The sequence below is a fragment of the Rhopalosiphum padi genome, chromosome 3 (assembly GCF_020882245.1).
Source record: "Rhopalosiphum padi isolate XX-2018 chromosome 3, ASM2088224v1, whole genome shotgun sequence".
Taxonomy (NCBI): domain Eukaryota; kingdom Metazoa; phylum Arthropoda; class Insecta; order Hemiptera; family Aphididae; genus Rhopalosiphum; species Rhopalosiphum padi.
The window spans coordinates 70,176,471-70,196,069 of NC_083599.1; the positions used below are offsets into that span (position 1 = coordinate 70,176,471).

At 33.6% G+C, this 19,599-nt stretch overlaps 2 protein-coding genes across 4 annotated transcripts in view; one reads left to right on the plus strand and one right to left on the minus strand.

The window, feature by feature from the left end:
* The first annotated feature begins 277 nt into the window (after positions 1-277).
* On the plus strand, positions 278-16,570 carry LOC132927242 (uncharacterized). The gene is given in 13 exon segments (XM_060991742.1): positions 278-465; positions 2,173-2,288; positions 2,396-2,765; positions 2,964-3,137; positions 3,747-4,000; positions 6,709-7,072; positions 7,824-8,078; positions 9,084-9,161; positions 9,163-9,511; positions 10,391-10,819; positions 11,534-12,009; positions 14,325-14,564; positions 16,188-16,570. Coding segments are annotated over 13 exon segments (3,378 nt in total). The 5' UTR covers positions 278-417; the 3' UTR covers positions 16,413-16,570.
* Positions 16,556-19,599, minus strand: part of LOC132927241 (uncharacterized) — a 29,320-nt gene continuing 26,276 nt past the window's right edge. For all 3 annotated transcript variants that reach the window (XM_060991741.1, XM_060991739.1, XM_060991740.1), the window contains one exon: positions 16,556-19,227. In XM_060991741.1, coding sequence (XP_060847724.1) covers positions 18,957-19,227 — 271 coding nt within the window. In that variant the 3' untranslated portion in view covers positions 16,556-18,956. The remainder of the gene's footprint in view (positions 19,228-19,599) is intronic.

Consider the following 19,599-nt stretch of genomic DNA (forward strand, 5'->3'; position numbering starts at 1 on the left):
CCGCGCTCCCACCGGTTGTAGTCGCCGCCGCCGCCGTAATTTCGAACTACGCAATCGTCGACGCGTCCTCGTCGGTATTTTAATAATAATAATAATAATAATATTATCCTTTCCCCCGTCCTCGGTGACGATAGTGGCTGGTGGTTTCGTGCGCCGGTGTTGCGGCGGCGAAGAGGAGAGATCGGCCGGACGGACGCGCGCGCGCACACGCCGACCGAAGTCACCGAACGGCGAACAGTCGTGTCTTGACGTTACCGCCGCGGCCTAGTCCATTGCGGTTCGGGCCGTATCGCCAACGTACCTGCTATCGTAAACGCGTCGAGTGTGTTATGTTCCACGGCGGGTTGAACAACAGCATCGTCGACGACGTCGTCACACAGTGCACAGATTAATAACGACAACGGTTGGCTGCGGACGATGGCCGCCACAGCAGTGACGAGGGCCCAGAACCGGGCCATTGCAAAGGTCAGTATAATATATAATATAGTTATGTTATTGTCTAATACGTAATAATGCCTATTATAATAATTATTGTTACTCGAGAATGATACGAGTTTACTTAAATCGGTAGGTATACGACTGAGAGCTCCTATCGAGGCATATTCTAGTCATATTCATAGTTATCTTAAGCCCACCGTTTTATATATTAAACGCAGGGACTTGCGTACGATATATTTCGTGTGAGCTATTCGGTCTTAAATCGCGAAATTCAGCGGCCAAGTCCGCGATCGCCTGATCTATTTGTGTGTGTGTATAATATAGTGTTATTAGTTATTACCTAGATATATTATGTGTGAATGTGTGTGTGTGTGTGTGTGGCGTGCACAAGATTTCCCCTCGCATGTCCTCTCATCGACCGTATAACTGCGCGCGTATAACGGTTCCGTCCTAAATTATTATACCGCTGTTTATCGCTGCGTCCACTACTATATTATTACTATGTATTATTACTATTGTACCTGCAGACACCAGCTATACTATATTATTATTATTGTATAGATATACCAGGAAATCTGTGCACGCCAAACTCGGTCGTCCGAGCGCGCACGCATACGTATAAACACTATAAACGTATTAAATTAAAATGAGAACGTACAGTATCTATATAGTCTATACATATAATATATATTATGTATTTTCAGCGGGTATCTATATGATAATATGACACATTAGGTGGTCGTAAAAGTCGAGGAAATATTATAAATAGTATGTCTACACTCTACGCGTTGTACATATATTAGTATATACCTATTGTAAATTGCCAAATTGGACATGACATTGCAGAGATTGTGATGTAGGTTGGTAGGTAGGTGGTAGTAGATACACAATAATAGTACATATTATTGAGGAATTACTATAATATAAGTACAATGTACGTCGTCAGCGGCAGTGGCGATGAAATTGTACCGCATCGATATATACCTATACATAAAACGCGTGTCAACCCGTTACAATGTACCCGTTTGCCAGTACAATAGTATCGGAACGCGGCTGCGACGATGAGTATAATGTAAGTATCTAATACACTAATATACTATGTAGGTATACCACCTACCTGTTGCGGGATGTAGTACACGAATAATACCGGCAGTGTTATACCTACGTTTTTTTTCTATTGCCGACACAGACGATCGCGGACAAAGATCGTTATGATAAATAATACTAATGAATACACATTCAGACGATACCGCGCTATGACTGTTGTACACTTATACGTACATATAGATTTTTATAGATGAATATAACACTGAATGGTAACAGCTTGCCCGCGGGATTATGTACGAATACAACGCACACCATCAGAGGTACCACCCCGAGTCGTATCTCGCAGCTGTAGAAAGTGAACTGATAACTTATTTTCATTGTAGTTATTCTTAAGATTTACTAGAGACCGCGTCACCACAATACATTATAATATGAATGTATATTGCATACTTTTAACTATATACATATACTTGTATGGCTGTACGGTTTATTACGAGGCTTATTAAGAATAGGGGAGAAAACGATTGTATTTGTTTTGAAACTTCGTTTACCACGTTTTCCGGATCCGCATCAACCAAGTCAGTTGGCTAGTGGCTAAATAATGCATTGTATATTATACACTATTTAACCTAATTCTATATGATTTGTCATTTGTGTTTATTAACGTTTGTTTGTTGTTATAAATAGGGCACAGACCCAAAGGCGGCCACTTGTCGGGCAAAGTTGCAACGAGCGAGGTCTGCTCTGAACAGGCAGATGGACCGGGAACTGCGGTTACGCGAGGGTGCTGAGAATCTGTTGCGGTGAGTATAAAATATACAATATACAATATAATATGTCTCCTTAGCGTTTTAGGTAAACTTTTATATTTACTCTATATATCTCCATAATAATATGATGAATGATTTAGGGCTACCACCAAGGACGGCGGTAGTGGCGATAACAGCGGCATCGTTGGTAGTGGCGGTGGTCGCAGGAATAAGAGCAAAAGCAGAAAGCTCATCAGGCAGACGGTGGCACTGGAGCTGAGTTTCTTAGATTCCAACGTCCGATTGCTAGCTGACGAGCTGGCCGAGCTTAACGGTTCGGTTGACGTATATCAGCATCGAGACGACGATGACGATGACAATGAAGATGATTTTGACAGTCGCCGTTGTGATCCTGTCAGTGCAGACGGTTCAATGACGAATCGACGACGACTGCGACGGCAACGGTTAATGCCCATGATCGCCGTGCCGTTGAAAGACACCAGGCCAATAGATTTTGGTCCACCACTCGAGGTAATATTATTTTATGACATATACACAGCCTATCCGATTATGTGTGTGTGTGTGTTTTAAAAACGAGAAGCAATATGTATGAGGAATATTTTTTGTTCTTAAATGAAGTAGGACCAATATTTAAATACTGACATATCTGTTTAGTTTTTTCAATTCGACTCTATATTAATATTATATAGTATTTTATGTATTATATAGCGTTTCATTAGTCAACACTATGGCGTTGATTTGTCAGCGACACCAGAAGAAACAAGCGCTGTCCGTGGTGGTATAGGAGACGATGGAGATGATTGCGATGGAAGTGGTGGCGTGGTACGGCGGCGTTCATTGTCATTACGCGAAGCCATAGACGAATTGACACAGCTCCGAGTGGTATGTGTATATGTATATTATTTACGTATTATGTGTACACACATAATGTAATATTAAATGTATAAAGGGCGAGGGATGTGTTTTTAAAAAATCAACAAGAAAAAAAATAGAATTTCAATACGTTCGACGGAGTTTATTTATTTGAAAGTTTAAGTTTAAACTAGAAATAAAGCTTATGAATAAAAAACTTAAATGCATAGTGATTTCGTAAAGTATGCATGAACAATAACAAAATGTATTTAAAAATTAATATTCTCAGTAACCAGGAGGTGAAAGTGATAATTATAATATATACATGTCATGCTATTAGAATATTGTAAAATATTTACCTTTACTGAAATAGATATAACTGGTACATTGTACATTGATATTTTAGAAAAAATCACGGGGCCTTAAATAGAAAATGCCAATATAATTATTTAAATATTTACGTAAGCACTACAATAACGTCTAAAACATATTTTCGACTGATATTTTTGATATTTTTTTTTAATAAGCCTATATGATAATATTACGTACGAGTAAAATAGTATACCAGGTATAATATAAGCGAACATAACGCACGTGAAATGTAACTTAAGTTAAACTTATATCGTTATCGTTTTACAGGACACGCAGACGCCCAGTAGAGACTTGGACGGCGTTCGACTTTTGCTACGGTACTATAGGCAGTTGTACTACGTGGACCGTAGGTTTTTCCCGCCCGCTCCCGTGGTGGCGCCGGTGACGACAACGCCGCGAAATTATCACCAACATAATCGCCAGCAGCAGGATCCCAATTATCGTCACGTTAAGCAGCAACAGCACTCGACCGTCGCCGGCTCGTCATTTTCGTCACCACCGCCGGCTATTTATTTCGAGTGGTAATAATATATAATATAATATTATGATAAATTGACAGATGTCCACACATATTATTATGAAACAACTGGTATATGTATATATATATAACTTTTATAATCAGCATTATCATTTGACGACATTCACCATTTACAAATGGTCGGTAGGCACTTAGAAAATGTTTACAGTCTAATCTGTTGATTGTGATTTAATATTTTTATGTATTCGTCGGTAGGTGTGAGGTAATTTATTTGAAATGTCACTCTACATATTTGTTTAATTGTTGTATTGTATTAATTACCAATTTGTAACTACTGCAGTGTAGTTTATCGTTGACTAAACGATTAGTTAATTAGGTCCATAGACAATTAACTCGCTCATTATTTTGTTTCATTATTGTTTCATTTTATGTTTGTAACGTCTATGGGTAATGTCGTAATGATAATTTTAACGAAAATCATTATCTATATCAGAGATTTAGGTCTTCAACCACATTAGACTAGGGGTCCGTTTTAGGTATTATTTATTTATGTTAATTTTATTTGCTTTGTACAATTACAAAACATACATTTACATTTGGATATAAAACATATTTACTATATACACGTACCTAACATATTATTTTAAACATTATTTTAATAATTAAAAGTATATCATCGCCAAATATTAAAATTCATATGATCCAAAGTTAAGTCACAACCCACCGGTTGAAGACCACTTATTTAAATTTTAAATGATATAGTATTATACGCATGCCCGTATACCATGCCGGCAACTTCGACATAATATTTTTTATCGTCATTTATTAATCTGCAATGTTTACTTGTTTGTTGTGATTTGTCTTACTCGATTCTCGAACTTACTCAATAAGGTTGAGATATATGTCGATATACACACTGTATCATTGGTAGCCGTTTGTCGTAGATTATATACATGCAAGTATATGTACATTAAACTATTCATTATGCAATGTGCAATAACAACGTTGATGAAAAATGAAAATATAGCTCATCACGTTGACCTAACTTAAAATAATTAAAAATTAAAAACGGAATTCGCGGAAAACAGTATTTGATATGATACTGCTGACTAAATAATATAATTATTTTACAATATTGTTCGACATTAGAGAAATTCTGCAGTCCACGGTATGTTTAATGGTATGTAACCTTGGTGTAGTATTTAATGAAATGTTATGAGAAATTTTGTATTAAATTTTTAAGAATTTTTAAAAATAATGTTCGTGTAGCAAATGCCAATATAAACATTTGATAAAAATTATAAGTATCAAACGTTACTTGTTTTTGAATTATAACAAAACATAAAAATCGTTTGAAGAGAAATAGTTATTACTTATTATTATAGTAGGGCTCGGAACTTAAAGCATTTGCCTATTTTTATGGATTGACTTAAAATGTAGCAGAGTTCTATGGAAGTGTATGTCATGTTAAAACACGTTCAATTACGAAATTTGAAAGTGATTTTTTTTTGCTTTTTTCAGCGGTTTTTTTAAAAATATGCTTATTTCCAGTTTTTCTGATTATTTTCGCTTTTTTGACCAGATTTTCTACTTTATATGGTTTTTCAGAAAATCCCTTAGACACTATAAACAATAAGACAAAATGTCTCGAAAGTGAAGTTTGATTTTTTTATAATATAAAGATTTATTTATTTTTTTTGATTTTTTAGTTAGAAACTTTTCCTAATCATTTTGTTTCGATATTTTTTATAGTCATTAATTATATTATTTTTAGGATAGTTAAAAATTATGTCTAGTACCATATTATCTAGTACTTTATCATTTAAAAATAAAGTTTTTTTTTTTGATTACATATTTTTGCTCAAATTTAAGTTTTTTAAATGCTTATATTTGAGTGTTTATAATTATATTTTTAAGCGCTTATTTTAAGTGCTATAAGTCCCGGGCCCTGCTTATTAAGTACATGAGTGAATTATCCTGAAAAATCGTAAAAATTTGAACTTCACACGGCCATTCAAAATTAATGTGATTTTTCAGTTAACTTTTTATTTTTGTCATAGGTAAGAAAAACTCATAAAGAATCTTATACTAAATTTTAAAATCTTACATATAAAATTAAAATAATTTATGAATTTCAAATTACAAAATAACTTGTAAGGTTTTGAGATTTTAACGAATTTTAACGAAATTCTAACTTTGAACGTTTATAAAAAATTGCTGTGACTATACATTTTCGATTATCTTTAATTGGTAATTTTCTAGCATTTTACTCAGTGATAAATTTTTCATCAGCATTCATAGGAAAAAAACCTAGTTTAAATTTAAAATTTAAAATGTCTATGAATAGGTTTAAAAAAAATTAAAATATTTTGAAAATTTCATCATGTTTAGAAAATGACAATATATCAACATTTGGCGAAGTATTGGTAATATGGCTATATGTTTTTGAATTACAGTTCAAGTCTCGTTTTCCTTTTGTTTTGTCCCCAGTTATTTTGAAAAGTATACTTAAAAGTAAAGAATTCCTTATTTGAATCTATATTATAATTTACACGCGCGTATTACCCAAGAAGGTATTCAAAACTCTCGATGGTCTACTGTAATGCTACATTGCAGTCAAGTCTGAAATACCTGTAGCTCGATTAGACCAGGTACACTGGTAAAAAAAAATAATAAAAAAAAAATTTGTATAAAAATCTCGAAATTTCCAAAAGCCAAACCAACTAATCCCGTACTTGCGTTCGTCTATAGGTACGATTCGTTCGGTGGTCCAGTACCGTCGTGCGGCCAACGCACCGTCCGGTTCGAACAAGCGTGCGTACTGTTCAACGTGGCGGCGGTGCACACGCAAATGGGCGCGAAGTACGACCGCCGTTGCAGAGACGACGCAGACGAGGGCGATGACGACGACTACAGCATGAGCATTGGCTCGGGAAAGCGGGCCGGATCTTCGTCGACATCGATCGGTGCGGAAGCGGCGGACGGGTCCGCGGCCGCCGCGCAGTGCTTTCTGCGGGCGGCCGGCGCGTACCGACACATCGGCGACACGTTCGCCAACGCGCCCGCTCGTGCTGCCGATCTGCGCGCCACCGGCGTCCTATACGCACTCATGATGGTCAGTGATGTTAATTTATTTTATATTTACATACTTGTCGGCACGACCGCATAGGTATACATAATATATAGTTACGATGGCAAGGAGGCCAAAAGTCGTACCGGTCGTGTTTGTTCCAAAAGCATTATTAATATTTGATAACAATATAGCTGAGTAGACCGGTCGTATATATCAAAGCAACGCGAAAGTGGTGGCCTGTAGGTTATTCCAGTGTGTCGATTTTAAAGTACATTCGTGTGCGCCCTGGCGCGAATCTAGAAATCTGAAATAGTGGGGGGAGACTGCGACATTTTTTTAGAAAAAATACAATTATTATTATTTTAGTATACGTCATAATCTAGATTATAGAAATTCAATTATAAAAATACTATTTGATAACTTTATATTAACAATTTTATTTATATTTTAAACTATAGTTTTAATTTTAAGACGTATGAATACTACCTGCCTATTTAATGTATACAATTTCCAAAGAACGAGGACGGGGAAAAAGCCTATATTTCATAGTATTCCTCCTATAGGTTCACGACTGCGTGCGCTTTGCCTAATTAGAACTTTTTTAATTAATTTATTTTTTAAATACTAACTTCATATTCTAAGAGCAGTTGATCTGCGGTTAGCGATATCAAAAAATGAAAAAAACATATAATAATTGTTGTGACTTTGGCCGTACGACTTTTGGTCCAATGGACATTAAATTAAATTATTTCAACAAATTTTTATTGACGTGTTTGTCACGTATCACACATAGGCTCAGGCTCACGAATGCGCTTTTGAAAAATTACAATGGCGGTTCTTGACGTCCGTTCGACAGCGGTGTCGCCGTCGACGTCATCGAGGATACGCACCCAAAGAAAGCGAAGCCAGTGCAGAAGAACTTGGTAGTGGTGACAACCGTGGCCGTGGTGACAGAGATGCAGCTGTCGGTGGTGTTAACATGGGAGGGATGAACGAAGTAACCGTAAATACACCGACATGGACAGAGTTGGCTCGTGAAGCGGCACACGTGAGTACCTCATATACATATATTACGTATTACGTTAAGGTTAATAAAAACGACAAACGAGAACAGAATGAAAGTCATATATTGTGTTCATAATGTCTCAATAATAATGTACGAGGATAGATATATAGCTTAAGTATAAAACTACATAAACAACGAAAGTATGTACATTGTACAGTGTATATATTATAATAATTAAGCTATATTATTATATCTACATAATACACTAATATGTATAATAACATGATCTGATTGTCTATTGTCATTACAATCGAGATGGTCAATGGTGTGAAAGTAACAATAGTAGGTATACCTATTTATTTTAATCTATTGAAAAAAAAATCGTGCACAATGTTTTAAGTATTATTATTATTTATTTGTACAAAGTTGTACATATTACACTACTATATTATAATAGGTACGTCTTATAAATCAGGATTTGGCATTAAACCGTTAGTTATTTTACGTAATTTTCAAGTAAATTAAATTTTTTACAATTTTAAATTTGATATTTAAATCTAAAGTCACAACTGATTAGGAAATAATTGGATGATATTAATATCATTTTTGTTGTAATTTTCAAAAATTCAAATATTTCATACACGTACATTATTAAACATTAATTTGAAAGTTTGTTTTTTATCACAAATATTTATAGCTTTGTCAATTTTAATTATTAGAAAATACACATACATAGAAAAATTATTTTTCTCGAAGAAGTAAACATAAATAATTAAGCAACTTTAGTATCTATATATTACAAATAGCTTTAAAGTTCAATTGTAACTACTTTAACTGTAATTTGTACGTATAATCGGTTAAAATTTACCAAATCATCGATTTTTCAATTTGTAATCAGTTACAACTAATCGTGTAACTATATTGACTATATTATGTATATCTGTGGTTATGTAATACTTATATAATAATATACAGTAACTACGCATTGTACCTACGCGCGGTCACATGTCCATCACTGTAGAATAATATTACGTTTTCGTGGCGAAGGTGTCGCGAATGTACGGGGACGTGGTGTACAACAGCTGCTGCCGCCCGCCAAACGACAGAGCCACCCATCGCGGTAAGGGAAAACGGCGGCGAGCAGGGCGGCACGCCTACACCTGGGTCCATGCTGCCGGACGTCTGGGTGGCCGTGTGCAGGATCAAAGACCGGCACTACGCGGCGCTCGCGTACCGGTTCGCCGCGTGCGCCTTGCTCCCGTATCGCCGATGCAGCGCTGACGGACAGCCGCAGGACGAACAGCACCATGTGGGTAGTGCCCGCCGTCGCAGCACCGCCGACTCGGACGCCAGCCAATTGCTGACGGAACTGACGGCGGCTGCGGCGGCCGTGGGTCTTGAGATTGCCGACGACGACGACGATGACGAGGCGACCTCGGTGGTGATACGACAACGGCGGCGTCGCAAACAACTCGGTACGGATTCAACCCTAAATGTTATTTTAATTAATTATTAAGAGTTAGCCCGTCGATGTAACTATAAAAAGGACAGGATTCCTAAATATCTTCTCTATAGCCTCCCGAAAAAATGTATTTATAGTTTGCAGTAAGCGTTGTTAATCGCGTTGTATTTACGCCACCCATCGCGTTACCAATGACGATACTGCTGCAGAGTTCTATTACCTTTAACTCTTAAATTTCACGACTTTCTTGATGTTTCAACGACGTGTAAAGTTCTAAATGAATTGTATCCAGTATCTCATTCGTTCATATAGCTAGTGAAATGTTTTGAATTTTCCTGTGCTTTTAAATTTTTACGATGACATAATATAACGAAGAGCCTTGTTTGAAAATGTCATAAAAAAATACAAATATATACTTAGGTACACAATATATTTTTTAAATAATGTATATTATTTAACCATTATTTTTGGTTTATAAATGTAAGTCAACTATAATGACGGTTTTCAAATAAAACAGTTATGCAGAGTTTAAGTGGATTCTCAAATTATTAATTACATAAAAAAAATTATTATAATGATTTTTTGTATTTTGTCTTGTTGTGACGAATAGATGTGATCACAGTGGCTCCAACTCCCCAAGTCTCTGATTAACACCTCATTGCTATGTACAGAGTGTAACAGAACTATTTAAAAAATATAGTAACATCAAGTTACTATACTGTTTGATAACAAGTTTATCAAATAGGTAGTCTTGTTACACCTTAAATATACTGTTATTTTTAATGTATTATATGTTTCATGTTTTCTTTTTATAAATTAAAAACAATAAATAATAAAGTATATTTGTCAGTCGCGGACGAACCCGTTAATCCGTATAATAACTGCGTTACAGGTATGCTATTGCTGGAGGCGGCTGCAGCGGCCCACGACCGAGCGGACCGAGCCCAACGACTGTGCCGGCAGCTACGAGCTAAATCCGAGGGAAATACGTCGGGCAGCAGCGGCGGAGGCGGTTTACTGGCCGGCGTGTTGGACCGAGAACGCCAGCGGACCGTACGGCTGTTGCTGTTGCAACGCCGCGACGAAGTCGTCGACGACGAGTACGGTACGGCCGAAGGCGAAGGCGACAACGACCGCAGAGTTGGTCGTGCCGAGAAGAGTTGCAGCCAATGCTGGGATTGCCAAGACTGTTGCTCGGACGAGGACGGCGTCGATGCTGCCGCGGTAGCCGATTTTTGTTCGGGCGATCAAGAAGAGTTTACCGGGGCCGGCATCGCTGGCGTCCCAGGTTTGGACGTCGATCGCGGTGTGCTAATCAGACGTAAGTACCAAGAGTATACCTACTGGCTGTATTCCTGTACAGCTATAATTTTAAATGATCGATATAATTATGTATAAAGTATAAACAGTGTTGGCGATCACGTTTGCAATAATTTTAGTACGATGTGCCATTATATAAAATCACTGATTTTTATGAGTAAAAGCTCTTAAATCTATGAACTATATAATACATTACTCATATATTTAGAATGTTCTAATAGACAAATTATAATATAGATTATGTACAAATAAAAACAAATTTGTTATAAATAAAGACCAAAAAAATTATTGCAAATATTTTATTTTGGAATTTAATTTTTATGTATTTATTGTATCTGATTGTGGCTCACGGGTTTTAAATATATTCCACCATTGCTCAGTTGCTACAAATTTAATATATTGTCATTGTAGCAAAATGTTTATAAATTATTTTTATTTTTTAATCTGAAAAGGGCATAATATTAGCGTCAAATTATTTCTGCCGATCGCATTTAAATCAAATGCTTAAAAGGTTCTACATTGTTTTTCTAAAGCAATAAATGGAAATACAATTATGCATATCACCTTATTTATGGACCTCTTATAAAATCCAGTAAATAAAAATAATAATCCGGTCTGAAGTGCTATAATATTATCTGAGTCGATAACTAATGATGTGCGGACGATAACTGTGATTGTGTCTAATTGTGAATGTTGTTTTTAAAATAATGCACAGCGCGGACCAGATTTCGGTTGATGTCGATCGCGCCCGACTTCACGGACACCGGTGACGGAGACAACTACGCCGACGGCGATGACGTGGACGGCGGTGACGAGTACGACTCGACTGTGGCCAAACAACGTGGCGGCGGTGAAGATCGACACCGACAGAAGCGAGAAGAACGGCAGCACGAGATCGCCGACCGCGAGGAACGCAGAGCCGATCTGTTCGCCGGGCTAGGGCCCGTGGCCGTGTTTTCGGCGCGTCACCAGTGTTCGCGGCCGCGCTGGGTGAAAGTGGCGCGCGGCAGTGGCCGTCATCGTTCCCCCGGCGGTGGTGACGAAGACGTTTGCGACGACGACAAATCCGCAGACCCCATTCAGCTCGTGGACCGGTGGTTTGGATTCGAGCTGCGCAGCCACGGCGGCGGCACAGCGGCCGCGGTCCCGCCCGCTACCGTAGGACACGTCCGGTCCAGTTCTCAGGCACAAGTATATAATAATATTATAAATCACTTCCGTTAAAAGTGCGGTTTTAAAGTATATACACGTATGTTGTATAATATATAAGCGGCTTTGTCCTGACTGGCAGAGAAACAACGTTGAGCCTAAATCGTTGAGTCAAATAATCTCTAATAGTAATAATAATAATAATAATAATAATAAAATTTATAGTTAAATATTGATCTAGACTTTTTCTTATCTACCACCACCCTATTTACCTATTTTAATAAAATAATAGTCTGTCTAAGTCGTAGGGGCCCCAAAAAGGTTACAGGTGGTCCTGGTCTAAACTTTACTATAATAGGTAGAGACTTGGAATTTTGACAGTACCTACTATACCTTCGTTTCATAACACAATATTGAATTTTTACCACACTTCACAATTATTTTGTTTTCACCTGTAACATAATTAAAGCGACTATTTTATATTATTGTTTTCACTAGATGTCTTACACCAGAACATATTTAGAATACATTTTACATACTTACCTATTTTTTTTTTTATAGTTATCAGATACCTACCTAATTTTTAATTATTATATGAATTCTTTCGTTTTCAACTTTTACATGGCTTGTATGACACGTTTTTGTTTTAGGTACCTATATGGTATTTATTATATGTATTTTTCGCGCAAGAAATCTAGTACTTAATACCTATATAAACTATTAATTTGTCAAAATAATAAAGTATGCAGTGTTTGTCAGATGTAATTTTTGAGGCGAATAATAGTATATCTTAAATGCCACTGGTCATTAGCATGTGAAAATAGATACATCAATATAACTACCATTTTTGTACTATTTGTTATCGTTAACTCCGGTAATTAACGCACCTATCTTCAAATGTTTACATAATAAAATTTAATATTTATGATATTTATCGATAAATATTACGTTGAAATAGTTATTTTCTGTCATATACTGTAAGATATTTTTATTTATCAACAACAATGTATTTTTCATAGTATACAATACAATTTGCTAGTAATCTGACATGGTACCATCTTGTTCTATTATATTATTATAATATAAGATCTATTACTAGGACGCCATCGCCATACCTACCGCCCATACTCGAATATTTCTCGTCTCTGTATTACACATGCGTAACATGGCAATTTTACGATCATCAGTTCGCGTTTAGCTTCATTAGCGACATTAGCTTTAGTATTATTTTTTTTTCTAATCCACTATGAAAGTTAATGATGGCGTAAGCACATTATCGTCATTATCTATGTTTGTTACGTCGTTTTTTACAATAATTCAGTTTTTAGGCGAGATATGAGAAATTTGAAATTGCGTTGTTTTATATTACGCAAAAATCGCTAAAATTAAACGAATTATCGTAAAAACCTATATCCGAAAGCAGATAATGTTTCTTACCATTAGGTTTTATAATAGGTCTTGAACTGCCGTCTGCCAAATGTAAATTTATCATGATATTAGTCATTACGCACTTGTAGTTTGTACAACACTGTCAACACTTGTACAACGGTGAACGAGCTATAGTAACGTTTTCTTAATATAAATCTAACTAAAATGTAAACATTGATACATATAGTGAGTGGTATTGATTTCCGGCACTGCGTTAGTTTGGCAAGTATAATTCAGCATATTTTTATCATATACTGTTAACATTTTATTTTTGGATCATCATTTATCATTTAAATAATTCGAAGTAAATATATAAATATAATTGTATCTTTCGATAATATTGTTGGAATTTCAACAAAAATTATCAATTTGTCAGTTGTTGGCGATATAAATATTACATCTATACGCGTGATTCAATAAAAGTTTAATGAAAATACGATATTTTTTTCGAATTCTGTATACCTAATATGTAATTTTTTCGATGATCCGACAGTACTAGGGTTCTAGTGGTCCCACAGGCCACAGGTATTAGATTAACAAGACTATTGTACTACTGTACTAGTGTTTTTTTTTCTTAATTTTACAATAAATTATACAAATCCACATATAGACTGTAGTCAGTGGCGTATTTAGGATTTCATTGAGGGAGAGATGACTAAAATTGTCAGTGTTAAACACAGCTTTAAATAGAAAGAAATTCTATCTAAAGCCGTGGCGCCAAACATCCCAGCATATTATTAGCTACGGATAAATGAAAAAAAAACACAATTATTTTCATAAAAATATAAGCTAAAAAATAAGAAATGTTGGTCAACGGGGGAGGTATTTCTCCCTAATCTCCCCCCGTAAATACGCCACTACATATGATGGTTATACATAATGTTATTTATTACATATTTTATTTTATTATTGTTCTGTTCTCGGTACAGCACGTCGGTCTGAGACGTGGTGACATAGTGGTGGCATTAAAGTTAAGTTCTGGTGATGGCGGCGGCAGGGCAATGGACGTCAGATGGGAAACGTGCCGCAGGGTGGCGGAGCTTATCGTCCACCAACATCAGCGACGTAGGAGGGCCAGTTCCGGGGACGGAGCAGTCGTCGTCCAGTTGAAAGTCGTCACGCCGATCACTGCAGCGTCTGACAGCTACCCGCCCGTGGAGCCAAACAAGGTAGGTAGTCTAACTAGTCTAAGTAGATACCTACCTGCACATATTGTATACATTTTTATACGCATAAGCGCAATGCGCAAATATAATAATAACAAATAAGATTTCATTCATTTTTGTATATTGAAGAATTTTAATAATAATCTTATTTTACGTTTATTCATCCCCAGTTTTAGAAAAATCGTTTAAAATGCCTCGTCGTACAATGAATTCAATTCTAATCATTATGACGTTGACCACGGGTAATTTTTGTATCACCAGTGATAGTCGTCTACCATATAAAAAGAATAAAAATTAAAATACGTCACTAAATTGTGGATAATTGTTATTAATCGGAAATGCTATAATTCTTACACCCTGAAGAAATGACGCTTTAATCGGCTTTGATAATTTTATTTTATTTTGAGTGAGGTGGTGAATGTATTAAACAGGTGAAATTATTAGTTTTCCAATGATGGACTTAAGATTTTTGTTTTAATTTTCTTATAATTGTTTCTGTAATAACCTTTTGAAGTGGTTTAACGAGATCTTCTATGAATGTGATTTTCAAAATTCCTGCTAGAATTTAAAAAAAAGTAAAAATGCTTAATATTTTCAATATAACTGGAAAAACTAAAAAAAAAAAATATAGAAAAACCATAGATAGTAAAATATACTATTCAAAAAAATTAAATTTTTTAATTTGTAGTGATTCGAGTAGACAGGTACTTGTAATATTTACCAAATCTTTATATCATCAACCATTTTCTAGACATGATAAGTACACTTAATTTTCAAAAAAATGTAGGTAGTTCTTTTTCGGCTATTTAAACAAGAATAGTATTACGAAGTTAATATTGATTTATATAATTGTTCTCATAATTTGTTCTTAGGTATAGCAATAATTTATAAAATTTCAAAAATATATTTTTATTATTATATATTTATATAATATATATATATATTTTATTGAGATTTTAACAAAATATTAAAATATAATATATATTAATATATTATATATAGTTTGTATTTTGTATATAAGTGTTCGTAGTTCTAATTTGTACAATATTTTTTTCGGTATTTTTTCAATATGTCATTCGGTTACACTTAAAATGAAGTTTTCGGAATGTGTGAGTGATTGAATCTTCTTTTAATTATAGGGAACCGTAAAAGACAGAAATTTACACATTTATTTATTTCTTTAACCTATAGTTTTATTTGGTACCGTTAGGCTAAGGAGGGCTTTGGAGCTGAAAAAAGAATTTTTTCTAAGAAAATGATTTCAGTTTGTTTAGTTTGTTATATCATTATTATAGTACCTATTCTTTTTCTACGTGCCGTAGCTTAAGCATTGATAACATTGAAATTCAAAAGGTACCTGTAGAAGCTAATTTTCGCTCAAAACATATACTTATTGTCAATTGTCAAGCATAGGTACTTTATAAAAATTTGATAGTTATCCATATTTCCACACATCGTTTATAAAACTCCAGTTAAATAATAATTGCTAAGTTAACTGTTAAGTCGTTAACTTCGTAAATTGTAGTTTCATCGATTTTATAAATAAAAAAATCTATCTATTTAATTATTACAGACGTTACGATTATAAATTATTTTATCTGTTATTTTCTATGTTAACTCATACAGATTTACAAACGGAGAAGTACAAATATGGCAGCCTTAACTTCAACTATACATTCAGCTCCACCTCTACCACCCATATTGTCACAATCCAACTCTAAACAACGTCGCCAACGACGACAGAACGCGAACGGTGGCAGCGAAGGAAACGAGAGTACTAATAAAAAAAATACATGGTTGTGGAATCCATTCCGACGGCGGCGGAGAAGCGTAGTCGGCAATAAGTGTTAAAAAAATGTTGACCAATGTAATTAGTAATTACCATTGATTATTATACAATATATGGATGCATATTAAATAAATACTGTTCGTAGTCCGTAAGACATTTTTTAGGATAGAATGTTACTATTATGATATAAATAATAAACGCAAAATATATACATTTTTAATTTTTAATTTTTTTTTTATACAACTATGTTACCTTAAAACTAAAATTATGATTAACTATTATTACTAAACCCCGGCACGATCGCGGGGGTTACTTATAACAAACAAAATTCGATCGTTACCTTAGATTTTAAACATATAATAAAAATTTACAATAATAAATTATTGTTTTCATAGTAAATTATTTTTAAAACATTCAAATGTCATCACTATTGGTTCCGGAATTCAATTAAATAATGAATGATAAAAATTGCAAAGGTTTTTTTAGTAGATTGAAATGTACCAATAGTGATGTCTTTGTAAAATGTATATTGATGGTTATAAGTAAAGTAGACTCAATTGCATAAATAGCATGTTGGGTAGTATTGATAATTTTAAGCTCATTCAAGTCTTATCACCATTGATGATATTTTTTTAACTTACATTAAATGTAAAAGTTTATATTGTATCCAAATGTGCCAATGGTGATAGTAATCTTAAATGCAATTCATGGTGAGGTAGATTGAAATGTATTTATAGTATTTTGGTCATACGAACAATATTGTTCACTTTGAAGTTATATTACCATTGATATCCATATTACAATTAATTAATGAATGTTAAATATCGCAAAGGTTTTTATTATATTGACATATTGTATCAATGGTGAAAATAATCTTCGAAGTGTTTGCTCTTGATTGTTCATATAATAGTTTTTTGAGTATTTAACATTAAGGTTTTAAGTATATTGTAATGCATCAATAGCATTTTGGTCACATTATCAAGTTGAGCACATTAAAAATTTATCAATATTGATATCCATATTTTAATGAATTAATTGAATAATTATTAATTAATAAATGTTAAATATTACAAAGGTTTATATTATTTTTAAAAGTACCAATCATGATAGTAATGTGAAATGTATTAGGTATACGTGGTGTGAACATTTAAAGGTATATTGAAATGTATAAAAACATTTTAGTTATATGAGTAATTTTGAGCACATTAAAAAGATTTATTTACTAAAGATCTTATCATCATTTGTATTTTTATTAAATAGAAATATATCAATGGTGATAATATCTTTTAATGTTTATTATGGTGTAAAAATGTTGAGGTAGATTAAGATGTATCCATAGTTTTTGGATTATTTTAGTGATTTTGAACACATTTAATTACTAATATTAGAGCTAGAAATCTGATGCACTAAAAAAACTAAAAATATGTCATATGAAAATTTATTAATGCCATAAAATGTAAAATAATGCATTAAAAACATAATTATGAAACAAATAATAGATATATAAAATCTTTAAAATTTAACAGGCAATGTACATAGAAATATAGGATCATCTAAATGGTAAAAGAAAAAATATAGAGGAATATATCGTCAGCATTTCGATAACTATTTGGTTGAGATTATGTGATATCAAGCTCTTCAAACAGATGAATCTTTTGTTTAAATATTAACCAACGTATCATAACATTTTTCACCTCATATAAAGTATTTATTTTATCAATTATATCAAATTAATATAAATACAGTGTCTTTTGAATATCATTTTTGCACAGAAGTACCATTACATTTTCAAGCCAAAAAATTCAGGAGTAGTAGCTTCTACCCTAAAACCCTCTAGTGTGCCCCACTGAATATTATATTATACTTTAATTATTGTTGGTAGTCCCAATAACCAGATCGCGATAGCCGAAAATCGTCGTGATAACCAAAGAGTACTGATATATATAGATACCCAGAAAGGTTATTTATAGCTTCATTAATTAAAAAAGTTGTATACAATTTTAAATGAAAGATTTGATCAGTAGAATATAATTTATAAAATAACAAGAATCATAAAATATAATTCAATTTTTAAAATTTGAATTTACACAGATGTGTCATAGATATGCTCTTAAAATAAAAAATGTCCTTAAAAACTGAAAATTCAATAAAATGAAAAGAAATTCTATTAAATAATTTGAAACTATAACTTTAACTCACATTTACTCTAGGTCGCAAATTAATAAATAAATAAAAAATCCTTTTAACAGCAAATAAAGCAAAACAAGTATGTTAGTAAAGTGCATCGTGATCCCAACTCTAGATATTACACAGATAAAAGGTATAAATACTTAAATTAATTGATAAATGTTAAATATTGCAAAGGTTTCTACTCGTATTATATTAAAATGGTGATCTTAGGTGTATTTGATGGTTTCTGGATTATAGGGTATATTGAAAACATTTTGGTCATATGAGTAATTTTGAGCATATTAAAGTACTATCATCATTAGTATTTATGTTCCAATTAATCAATGTATGATAAATATTGTAAAGGTTTTAATTATATTGAAATGTACCAGTGATGATACTCTTCAATAGTACTCAAAAATTTATAATTATTCACGTTATGACTTATTTTTAATAATATTAGATGGTAGAGGCTCCTCTAGTTCAGTGTTTGTACTAGTAGTATTAGTAGCTGTACTACAATAATTTGGAGATGCATTAATATTTGTATTACTAGATACAGAAGTAGAGTTATGAGTAGTTGTTAATATTGTAGTAGTGGCAGCTGTAGAAGCGACAGGCTCTGGTTTTGGAGTGATATTTATAGTAGTATTGGAGTCACCGGCCTGCTGTATAGTCGATTGTTGAAACTGCTGCTGGTAGTGAGATCTGTTGATATGGAGAAGATTGGTTAACAAAAAAAGTTATAATCAAGTTAATAAATTATATACATATTTTCTTACAGTTAAAGGTATAAAATATTTCCCATTGATTAGACCAGACATTGTGTATCCAATACTTAACATACACATCACCCATAGGTCATAATATAATACCTCATGATATCCTTAATTTTGATCTTTATTCTTATCATAAACAATATAATTTACTGTATAATTGCAAATTAGTAATTACTTACTGTATTAACTAGAAGAAATTACTAAGCAATTAAAATAAAATATTATTCTTGATTGGAGACTTGAAATACTAATTTATTATTTATTGATAAATGATAATCATATAATTGTGACTGGTATTCTG